At 41.5% G+C, this 12,530-nt stretch overlaps 1 protein-coding gene across 2 annotated transcripts in view; it reads right to left on the bottom strand.

The window, feature by feature from the left end:
* CHN2 (chimerin 2) overlaps positions 1-12,530 on the bottom strand; it is a 158,765-nt gene that overhangs the window by 20,497 nt on the left and 125,738 nt on the right. For both annotated transcript variants that reach the window (XM_030944150.1, XM_030944151.1), the window contains exon 7: positions 2,861-2,938. In XM_030944150.1, the coding sequence (XP_030800010.1) occupies positions 2,861-2,938 (78 nt within the window). The remainder of the gene's footprint in view (positions 1-2,860; positions 2,939-12,530) is intronic.

The following is a 12,530-nucleotide window of genomic DNA, read 5'->3' as shown; positions in this document are numbered from 1 at the left end:
CAGCACAGAAGCCCTCTCATGAATTCCCAGCCCAGAACAAAAAGTGTGGAGCATCCTCAAACTCCATGCTGCTATCCTCAGGCACGAGGTTGACTTCACCACAGCTGGGACCCCACTAAATTTGGAGGTAAAGAACATCTGAAAGAGGCTGCTGGATCCGAACAGGAACAAGACAAGAAGACTTTGGGATCCAGTTAGGCTGACACCCACAGAGCTAGAGAAATACCTCTGCGTTTTTCTAAACAAGGCTCCAGAGATTTATTCCCTTTCCTGAGTTATGGTATGTCTGCACTGGCTTAGGCAAAGCTGTCCCGCCAGACAGACGCCAGCTCCAAACCTAAATTCATGTGACTGCGTGGTGTGCTCAAGATGAACAGAGCTTAACACATCAGCCTGGATACTAAATCTTTTTTTGTCCACTGGCCTTGACTGTCTTGAAATTTGGAAGAGAGGTTGAATGAGAAAGCATGGATGCTCAGAAGAGCATAAACCTGGTGCCCTCATACTCCAAACTTCAGCTACTTTTTAATTTTTGTATTAGCTTGGCAAGGATGGGGGGAGAGCCATCCTTGCTCTGAATTTGTGCCTTGCACTTATTTCTTGCTTTTGTTCCTTCCCTCTTGCAGTAAGTAAGATCTTTGGTATAAGACATACAAAAATCCCATCAGCTTCACTAGTAATGTGCCCTTCATGTTTTAGATTCTTTGTGCTTAAAGGACAAAAAGCTAAAGAGTGCCTGTTTGTTCATGAAGAATTGCCTATGACAAGACATGAGGGACATTGTGACACATAACCTCTATCCCTAGAAACTGAGATAAATGATATAATGCACATCAGTATTCACCTAAAAATGGGGAAGACAACTTTTTGAATGTCTTCAAAATAGCATTGTCCTTCAGATAAACCCCATATCATCATAGCCTGAGTGCTGTCAAAAGCCATCAAGCATCTTGGCCTAAGACCCATAAAGCCATTTTTTCTTTTTTAAATGATTTCTTAACCCTTTTATGTAATGGATATGGAATATATTAAAGATATTAGCCTTGAGCCATGTTTTAAATTTAAATGTTCTGCTCTGAATACACTATCCACATTTTTTGTTCAACAATTGGACATGTTCTAATATATTCCTTTGGAAAAGTAACTGTATTTTCATAGTGAACATATTTGTCCATTAAGCAAATGTAACACTTTTGATTGACCTTTCTGGACAATTATTTTTAAAATGTTTGTTCCCCAGGGTCTGTTATTGCCTTTACTAGGATTGAACAATCATTTTCTGCTGTCAAGTCTTTGAATACATATCTATTTTAATCATGTGGCTTTCCAGTTAAACTATGAGTCTTTTGAAACAGAAAGGAACAGAAACTGTACAACAGCTAGATTGTGCAAACACAAAGTTTGCACAGGTCCAGGTCCAAGTCCAATTATAAATCAAAGCCAAAACAGGGGAAATTTTGAAGAGGAAAGAATGCATGGGTCAGAGTGAAAAGAAGTCTCAGTCATGAGAAAGTATTTTCTAGTTAAACTAAAATAGTTTTGATATTAAAATGATAATGAGGACAAAACCCAGAAAGAATGAAAGTTAGCTTAATCAAGCAAGAAAACACAGACTGTTTCCTCTATTTTCTTCTGTGCTGATCAGAGAGATAAATATCGACTTTTCTGTAGACTGGGTCAAGGAAAGGGAATGAGAAAAGGGATGCCATTATTTGCTTTGTTCACTAATATTAAATTATTGATTTGCCAATGACAGCAGAAGCACTGCAGAGGTTAGCAATGTCTGCACAGCAGAGTATGTAGAAAAATAAGAAGTGAAACTTTTTTGCTAAGTGAAATGATTTTGATCACTGCTTCTGCTTTTTTGACAGGCCCTAGATGAATATCAGAAAATTCTTGTTCTGCTAATGAGTTGAGCTATACTGACAGTGACCGAGATCAGCATCCTCAAGGAGCATCAACTAAACTGACGTTTCAGAGCTATGTTCCTTTTTGTCTTGTTAGTGCCTCTTATTCTTGATGCTCATCCCGATAAGCATCAAAATACAATTTGACAGCATTAGCTATGGTAACTGGCTGGTATGCTCTGAAAGCAGCACAGTCCTTTTGGCAAAACATTTTAATACAAGCTGCCTGGAAGGTCCTTTTCCAAAGCTGAGTCACTTCCCTGCTGCAGTCTGCCAGAGACAGCACTCAGGAAAAGAATCCCTAAGAATCTGATTTTGTACGTATAGACAGCAGCAAGATGATCCATTTAAACATCCCTGTGTTTGCCCAGTGATTTGTTTCAGTTTGACAAGCAAACACAAGCTCAGATCCTATAGCTCAGTGGGACTCTGAGAACATTTCCTTAGCATATGGTGGGGGAACAAAAGCTGGGAGACAATACTGACCACTGTGCTTTGCTTTATTGTTAGGAGCACCGAGCTCTCTCAACTTCTTCTGAAATCAGAAATGGTGCAAAATGTTTGCTGGTAAAATCCTAGAGGCTTCTGATAATATCTGGATTTTGAAAAGGGATCTTTTTCTTATTTAAAAGTAGATACACTTAAGATGAAGGCAATAAATATGAAGTACTTTGTTTCTGAATAAAAAAGAAAACTGAAACAGTGAAAAAGAGTTAAATTGCCAGTCAAGTAGTACAGTTAGCAGGAAAACCATTATTTGGATTAAGAGCCTATGTAACAGCATATTAAGAAATCAGTTAATGGAACTTAAAGTAGAAAGAAAAATTTATTTTTCAACACTTTTCTTAGAGCTAGTGTAAATAGGTGCATGCAAACCTCATCACAACAGAAAATAAAATGTGAGGCATCTCAACAGGACTTTTAACCTGAAAATAATAGCTAGCTGTACTTACCTTAAAATTGTGTGCTTTTTCATAGTTGAAGTGGTTGTCGTTCTGAGTTAAGGCTGCTCTTCTGACCAGGGAGGTGATCTGTGAATAGGCAAAGAGTTTCAGAGGTTGCCACAAAAGTGCCCCCTTGACTCCCACCTTCACCCCCAGGGCCACAGCCAGGAGCTCTTGGCGCTTCCTTCCTCGTTTGGATTTGTGAACAACAGCACAGTTTTTCTCATTTTCCAGCCACAGGTCCTCTGAGAACATCGTGCTGGGATCCCAAATCTTTTCCCTGTCTTCCTCGGCGCCGGGGAGCCTGACTGTAGTCAGCACGGTACAGTTTGTCCAACTGCTTCTGATGTTAGACAGCAGATTTGAAGCAGCTGCAGCCCATTCTGCTGAGACCTCTGGCATGTGACTTGAATGGGCCGTCTTGTGGGACGGAAGAAGCTTCTGCATCTGAATAAGTAACGGCCTGTGCCGTGCAGTTTCTTGAGGCAGATGTGAGCCTCGAACAATAGCTCGAATTCATACACTGAGCAGCCTCCCCCACTGTGTTCCCCCAGAGGGGGTCTCCAGATAGGTGCTGCAGAAATACCGGCTGGGGGGCACACAGCTTTACAGCTTCACCCCCAAAGGCATTTCCAGGGACAGATCTCTTCAACTCTGCAGCATGGTAAAAAATGAACAAACAAACAAAAAGCCCCTGGAAAGCCCACACTATTGAATCCAATGCTGCATCCAATTACACTCAGACTCAGAGACTTATCAGCCAGCAGTCTGCATACTAGCAGATTAAGCCCTTAAAACCATGATGATTGTTTAATCTCACAGGGCAAAAAATCTTTCTGTTTTTTTTTTTTTTTCCCCTTTCCTATCCTGTACGAGGGAAAAAAATACAGCAGTGCTCCAAGCATTAATAGCACTTTTATGCCACGGTTTAAACTAAGCATTTTGTCAGTGTGCACTTGGTAGCACTGAGGTAGCTCACTGCCAGGGAAAGCTGAAAGCCCAGCTGGGACTATGCACGCTTGGAAGCCCTGGAGCCCCATGCATCAGGAAAGTTCACATGGATAAGGAGCAGGGGAGTTCACATGGATGCAGGAGGCCCATATGCACAGCTCTGTTTGCAGAACAGGGTCTTCAAGGTGGCAAGAGTGGCTGTCCTTTGCTCTGGTTACCTGCACCTATAGATTGTGAGGGGAATTGTTTTCTAGTTAAAGCCCAGAGACAGGAGGCCCGGGGACCCTGACCAGTAACAGCTTTTAGTGTTACTTTGGACGTGTCATCCACTTTTTTACAGGCAGGCAGTTCTGTGTCCCAGGACATGGATGTCTGATACTGAGCATTTGCTGAGAAGCACATTCAGTGCCCTCTCCCCACCAGTTTCCTTCCCTCCAGCTGCCCATTTCTACTCCTTTACTAAGTATTCCAATTCCCCATCCATAAGAGAATAGGAGTTTTCTGCTCAGCAGAGCACTGTGAGATTTAAGTCTAGAGGCGTGCCTGATGCTCAAAGTGCTGGGATAGGGCAGATTGGGGAGTTGCCAGTGCTACTGGGAAAACTGCCTATTTGAACTGGAGACACTAAAGACCACATCAGCCTTTTACAGTCTGCCCCCACTTCAACTAACCCAGAAAATATCTGAAATTGAAGTATTTAATTCACTTACATTAACTTGTGAAGTTGACCTTGCATCTATTTTTTTCAGTCTGCTTTAACCTCAAGCTGAAAATCAGAAGGTTCATCTAATTCACTTACTAACCCCTCCACCACAGACTGCCTGTGCTTAGTAAAAGTGATGCTCTGCTGATTTGAAAGCCCATGGGGACAGATGGTTGTCCCTCAGTAACATCAGGCTGGCAATTTCAGAGAGTACCCTACTTAGGGCTTTCAAGAAGTTGTGCAACCTGCAAAATCAGCTTCTCACTCATAAAACCATGCTCTTATTTCTATATATAGCTCATTTAATTCCTTTCCTTTTCAGGTAACTCACAACAGCACTTTTTACACACTTCCACACTTCAAAGCTTCTGCTTCCCAGAAGGGAGGACTTCCACATAAACCCTCTGCTCCCTGAGCAGTTGCTGCCCATTCAGCCTTTCCCTAGGGCTTGGCACTGTTATCTGACCACCGGTGACAACTGGCTGTGGATGCATGCATGAACATTGCTCTGCCTGCAGGAAATCCCTGCTGCTCTTCCATATGTCTCTTGTAGTGAGTCCCAGTTTCTGCTAGCTCCGGACCTTTATCTGCTTTCCAGCAGATGAGGCTGACCAAAGCTGCCCAGCTTTTTCTCGATGTGTTTCAAGAGGTAGAAAGTATTGCTTTTTGCCAGCAGCAATGGCATCAGTTTGGGCCATCACAAAGGAAACCTTGGAGTTGCTCAAAGTTCTTATCACATTCCAGTTTCTTTCCTCAATGCCATTTAATTTTTTTTTTTATATTTATCAGAAAGAAAACCCCCAGACTAGCTCTGGGTTATCAGACACCTCTGAAGCTACAGCATCTAAATCCCCCACATATACATAAGCTACTTTTTCTCTAACTTCTAGCATAACACATCCAAAGTCAGAGAGAGGTCGATTTCCTAATAATGCTTTAATATTTGCATTTATGTCACTAGACTGATAAAAATCCCATTATATAACCAATATTTTTTACATAACATGGCAGATTTGATACTCAAGTGACAGGCTTATGATGATACATCTTGGAATTTCAATTTATTAAACTATTTTTGGAATATCAGAGTGTCATCCTGGGATCAGACATACAGACATATTTAATGGAAACTCTGAGTGTTCACACAGAAGCATTAAACTTAATAGACTTGAGGGAGGGAAGCTCAGCCAAACTGGTTCATATGACTAAGGCAGAGCAGTATTTACTGTTTATCATATATGAAATTTTATTTATCCCCTGGGAATCTGCCTTTCTTGGGTCCTGTTTAGACAGTTGTTCAGGGGGGTTTGTTGCAGACACAGGATGTGCACAGAAGGCCAGCAGTGACTGCATCTTCTTAGGGAGCTTAATCAAAGCCCCGACAGGTTTGGTGTCCAAATGGTGCTGCAAACCTCAGACAAGCTGGACCACACATACAACCACTTCCTTCTCTAAATACAATGCAAACTTCAGCAATGACGAATTCTCAGCTGCAATCAATTCCTGATACCACAGGCTCAACCCAGCACTCTTCTTTTATCTGCTTTCTTTTTCCTAATACAAAATTGGCTGCACATGGTGTCAACTCATTCAAACTGCATATCTTGATCAACTTAGTGAGTTAGCCTGCAGCTAAAGAGGAAAAGGCCAGTGGCTAAGAATATTACTGCTGGTTGTCACTGAATGTGAAGCCAGTGAAGGCTGGCAGGCAAATATGGGTTATCTGTGTTTTCAGACCACAGAATTTCTGCCTAAAGTATATTTTTAGTTTACTAGTCTCTTTGTAAAACAGATGTGCTGTATAGGAAATTGGACATCTAGAGACAAATAAACGTCACTGGACCAGAAAAAGAAAGTTAAGGATGGAGCAGGGGAAAAGAGGGTGACAACTCAGCCTTTGCACCATTTCCAGCACGCCTCCACAGCATGAGCTGAACCACACCATTGTCTCTTCCCCAAATACTGGCATCTTGTTTGCTAACAAAGGCCTTGGGCGCAGGAAAGAACAAATTAAAGTATGAAAAGCTTTTGGTTGTGTACATGTGGTATGATTTCTCTTGCAGTCGTGTGGGCAGCGCAGAGGACTTGCTGGAAGCAAGCGATGGGGGAACTCTGCCTGCTGCTTGTCTGTGCCAGCTCCAAAGTGGTGGGAAGAGACACTGTGGGAGGGGTGACTCCTCTCCCTGAGCTGCCACCATGCCTGACTGTGGCTGGCAGGGAGGGGAGACCAGGCAGCACATCCTTGGCTTGCTGCTCTGCCTGCAGAAAGACACAGCTGGGAGGAAAAGGAAGAGCACGGGCATGTCTCTTCGGACGACACCACAAGTGAAATGGAGATTTCTCCATGATGAGGAACTGTGACAAATCCATGACTGAACTCTAACTAAATACACTTAACTCTGGACACAGATACAGTCATAGGTCAAAGAGAGGCCTGTTTCCTTGCAGGCACGGCACACTGGGTTATCTGCCAGACAGATTATGTTTGCTCAATCGCAAACACGTGGTGGAGATGACACACAGAGCAGGAATCTTGCAGCTATTGGATTTTTCCTAGTTTTCTCCCACAGAGCTCTTCCCACGATGCACTCCGAACACGTCAAAGAAACCTCTTAGCAAATCTCAAATCTCTTAGCAAGACACAGGGCACAGAGGGGAAATGGTGCTGGAGGCCAGTCAGCCAAAGGCCTTTGCCATACCACAATCCCACCGGTCTGTGCCTCCCACTGCCACGGCACTGTGAGCTGCCATTAAAAGGCTTCTGTGCTGCTGAAACAGTGGGAGGAAACAAGCTCCAAGCAGAAAACATGCTGAACACAAAGCCAAGCACAATGCATGAAGAGTGGTGTTTGCCAACCTGGTCTCACAAAACCCACTTTCCTAAGAAACCCTCTCTCCCGTGGGAAGGCTCCCAGCACCAGTTAGGTGAGCAGAGGTTGCACAAGTGAGCAGGGTCAGGAAGATACACAACATGTGGCCAGGGGTAGGGGGGAAATCAGATTGCACAGCTACTGGGCTGCTGCTGCTCTCTGGTTTGCCTCTTCCCCACCCCAACCCAAAAGTCTCTTATTTCCAGCAGAAAACTTCCTTTCAAGGTGAATTGCCATTCAGTAAATGGAAAACTGTTAAAAAAAAAAAACAACCAAAACCCACTGTTTTTTTTTAAAGGATTAACATTTATCTATAGTTTTGCTTTTTACTACTTGGAATTTCAACTTTTTTTTTAATAACCACCAGTACTTCTGAAAATTATGACTTAGCAGCTGTCACCAACATGCATAATTGTTTAGAAAGCAGACTTATGTACACTGGGCTCTTGTTCTGGAGAACCTGGTTGCACTTCTACCACCACCACTCATACCTCTCTTTTGTAGATAATCCACAGCAAAAAACTGTTTGTTTAAAACAGTTTATTACCTTGGAAGACTTCCAAAGTACTTGCTCTGATGTTAAAAGTAATTAAAATTGTAATATTCATACATCTCCTAAATTGATGTGATTGATTATTTATTAGCATCTCAGCAACCAGCTGTCATTTATATGCATTTATTTCTGACCACATATGTATTCAGTCCATTCCTCAACAGATAAAAATATAATTTACCTGCAGCAAATGGAAATATAATCTCCCTTAAACACTAGATCTCCTTTCTAAATCCTCCTCAAACAGATTTTTCTGTATGAATAATTTTCTGTATGATTATTTTTCTCAAAACAATGCAGTCAACCAAACAATACAACAGCCAAAGGTGAAATAGTGTATAATCAGGAAGGCACTAGTGAGACTATTATTAAAAATAATAGTTGCTGTAAGCCTCTTATGGTGTATTAATAGAATAAACTATTGTCTATTTTGGAACAACAACTGGAGATCAAATTAAGTGGTATGCAATTACATAGTCATCTTCAATTAAAAAATAGTGAGTGGATTAAAAGATTCTATGTTGTCAGGCAATTCTACCACTGAATGCATTAATTTGTGTATTTCCTATTCACCTTTGCATTCAATATATCTGAAATAGTATTTTGATTTCTTATTTTTGCCAACTATAATAAATAGGCATTGTGTTACAAATATAATGTCAGTATCATGGAAAAAATAGTGCAGAACTGAGGAAAGGACCTAGGCAGAGTATGAACCACTACAGCAATTCCCTCAAATAACCCTGTAGAGATTAACATGGTAACAGCAGGTCTAGCCTATTTATTGTCTCGACTTCCTTTCCTCCCACTCTCTCCTTTATCCTTTCCAATCCATCTCCATACTTGTCAAGGTTATAATGACATTTTCCTGGCCAAGTTCATGATCCTCTCCTCTGGGTTTAATATTCATGACCAAAATGGTAGAGAGAGAAGAGGCGTGAGGACTAAGTGGGGCAGATGAGACTAGAATTGCACACCATGGCCACTGCTGCTGCTGTGCTGGAAAAGAAACACCGGCTCTTCACAGAGCACCAGCCCCCACAGGGCTGCCAGGAGCTGCTTCATCTGCAAAGAGGGCTTGCTCAGGGAAACTGCACTGGATTGATTTCTGAATACCTCTTGTTCCCTCTGGGGATACAACACACATAACTGACTGGATTTTCCTGCCTGCAGCAACTGTCAATGAGTACTGTTATCACACGTATTTTATATAGATCAATGTGTATCCATGATAACATCTGGCCTGCAGGCAAATGGAAATTCAAGCATGATATTTATCCTGTTGTTTGCAAAATATTGGCAGTGATCCTGTTATTTTGTCAATGATGATGGAATTTTTTTGACAACAGAACTAACACAGTATTTTTCTAACAAATAGACATTTAAGAAGACAATAGATGGATGGATGGATGGATGGATGGATGGATGGATGGATGGATGGATGGATGGATGGATGGATGGATAGCAGGTGTCTAATCTAAAACAGTAACATGTTCTTGCTTTATAAACAGAGGAAAAAAACAGAAACTTCCAGACAGTGATTCATTGTCTTCTATGAGAGGTCAAGTCTAAAATGGATGAGCTTGAATTGCCTTCTTGCAGGTCCTGTATGGATCATACAGGAAAACTTGATGGCTTTCATAGAAACAGAAGCTTTACTATGAGATATTCAAAATTAGGTAAAATCAATATCTCTCTGAACTATTTTCTGTCTCTATTCTTCTGTTAGCTATTCAATTTCAGAATAAATTAAGGAATAATTTATGTTATCAGCCTCAACCTTATCTATATGTAATTATAGATTAACAACTGTACTTTGTTTTGGTTATCAATACTCCCCATACTTCAGACTAGCTAAGACTCAAGCTCTGGAAACATGGAATATTGAGTTTACTACATCATTTGTTACACAGCTGCATGCAACTTTATAGGTTTATCTGGGCTCATTGAATGAACTTTTTCAAGAATTGTAACTATGGAAGGAAGAGTCTATATTAATACAGATTTCTCACACTGACTATGTAGGTAGCCAGTATTTTGACATCTCACCCACAGAGGAAATAGCCTAACAACAAAATGAGCTTAATATGACATACAATGACCTCAATGAGTTAAGAAGGAAGTGACTCATGCTGTCTACAATATATGGGACTGTTAGTCAAGAGACAGAGATTAAAAAAAAATAACCTAAACATTACAGTTTTTATCCAGATCCACTGGGGAGTGGATGCTGGCTCAGCACCATGTAAGCCACACCCCTAGTATACAACCTGCCCATATTTTTACATTTTCACCATGAAGCTCTTGCTTTCCAAAGAAACAGCACTTTTTTTAGGAGAGCCAGCTTGCCATTGATTAAAACCATCATTGTCCTGCAAGGAGACTGCAGAGCTTGAACCAGAGCCAAACCCACTGGGCTGCCACAAAGAAATGGAGAAGTTAATGCTCTTACTTCCCTGTCTGGGGAGAGGCAGGGAGACAAGAACGTCTGTTCTGAAAAAGACGAGTCCTCAGGGCAGTGCCCCTGAAAGGATGTGATAAGTGGAAAAGGAAAATATGGCAAAAGGTCTGGAGATGCCACTGCAATAGTGGACCCACCCTTGGAGCTTCCAGGCTTGCTTATGTGGGGTTGTCCTTAATCATAGCTGCTTAATGGAGCTAGTTGGATGTCATGCTCAAACACAGGGTTAGACTGAGGACCAAGTTTTGTGAGACTGCATTAAGTCTGTGTAATATCTGCTTTCCAATAAGTCCCAGTGCTATTCAGATACTGTGTTGTACAGTGGGCACAAGGCTTGGATGTTTGACCTTGTGCCTCGTTATGCTCCCAAATGTACACACGGCAACCTCCACAAACACCTACACCCTCACATTTGGTAAAATTCTCATTTCTCTGTCTCAAACACTACTACACCCTACAGCCAGGTGTTATTCCAAAGAAACACAATCACTGTCTATCTTCTCCATACACAGTGAAACCTAACACCACAAAAATAAACACAATACAGAAAACAGAAGTTAGAAAGTTCTTCTGTTTCTTATTTTGATTTCTGATACTATATGTTATTGACAGTAAAATTGTCCTGGAGTGTGATCAACTCAGCCTTTCAGCACATGCTCTGGACTGAAACCTATACAGCACAGTCAGAGTGCCTGCTCATATAGAAAAGAAAAATCTGCCCCTCCTGGGATTATGATAAAATGTGGAGAAAAACAGGCTTCATGAATGTTTCCCAGAAACAACAGTGGGACAGGAATGGTATTTATGTCCGGAGCCACTAACCGCTCGGCAGAGCCAGCAGATCTCTGGAGGAGCTGTAAAGTGATGCTGACAGGGCTGCCAGAATGTAAAGTATGCTGTGGCAGTCCCAGGAACCAACAGCAGCGCCCCAAGTTTTGCCCTAGCTTAAGACAGCTTGAAACAAGAGACTTTATTGTGGGTTAAATAGAGATTTATGCAGCCTGAAAGGGAACAAATAATTTGTGAACCAGTGATTCATGAACTGGTGATCACATTGTCTAAAAAACTGGCAATCTGTAAAATTCTTCCTGGACAGTTCTTCAGGAATGAATTCTCAATGGTGTGATTCTCTGTTCATTTAACACTCACAGGGAGATGGGAACGATAAACAATTTGAGGGAGGGGGACAGTGCCAACATCAGCATTAAGTGGCAAACAGGATTTTTCTCTAGTTTTGGCAGTTTCTTGGTGGTGTGAAGGAACTCTAAATCTTCAGTCTCCAACTTAATTCACATGATTGAATTACACTGCTGCTCAGCAGTCATGGCACCTTCAGATAAACTACACAGTACAATGACCTAGTCATGTGTTTTCCATCATTAGTAATATTTCTGTCTCCTTTTACTGCAGCATCTTGTGACTTTTTCCCATTAAAAAAGCATAAACTCAGTAGACAATGCAAGGTGAAAGGACTTATTCATGCCATTTAGGAAACAAGGTAGGCAATTAGCAAATAAGAACACAACATGTTTTCAGGTTGAAAGAATACTATTTAACAAGCTTGAACCAACAGCCCTTAACCAGATAAAAAAGGAAGAAATGCTAGTTTTATAAAAATGCTGTGGTTTATGACTGTGAACTTTCATTTCAGTATTCTTTATCAATTGCATTGCAAAAAACCCAAAGAGGGCAACAGGGAACCATTGTCCACATGCATAAATGAAACTGTGGCTTGGAGAAGATCACTGCTCTTGGTGATGGCCCAGCCACGGCTGTCTGAGAGCTTGTCTGAGCTCACTTGTACCTCCATGAATGTCCCAGGACATGTGCCCCTGAGACAGGAGCACACAGTGGTTACAGCTTACCTGTTTGTGAAATATGTGCTTCTGTCCCATCACCTTTAAGCAATGTCATTAACCCTGGTAGTGAGAGACAATGTCAAATCCCAGCTGTCATCCCAAAAGAAGTGGTAAGGCTATATGGTTCCTGGTATATCTCTGGCTTCAAAATGTGTGTTTGCTTAAAAACAGGGAAAGAATTCATGCAGAAAAAAGTGATGTGGGGTCAAAGAAAAGACAGAAGGCTCTGAACTTAGCCAGGTTCACTTACCTATTTCATTATATGCCTGGACTTTGCTCCAG

This window comes from Camarhynchus parvulus, chromosome 2 (assembly GCF_901933205.1).
Source record: "Camarhynchus parvulus chromosome 2, STF_HiC, whole genome shotgun sequence".
Lineage (NCBI taxonomy): Eukaryota > Metazoa > Chordata > Aves > Passeriformes > Thraupidae > Camarhynchus > Camarhynchus parvulus.
The sequence above is the reverse complement of the archived record's forward strand: the minus strand, read 5'-3'. Positions and strand labels throughout refer to the sequence as shown.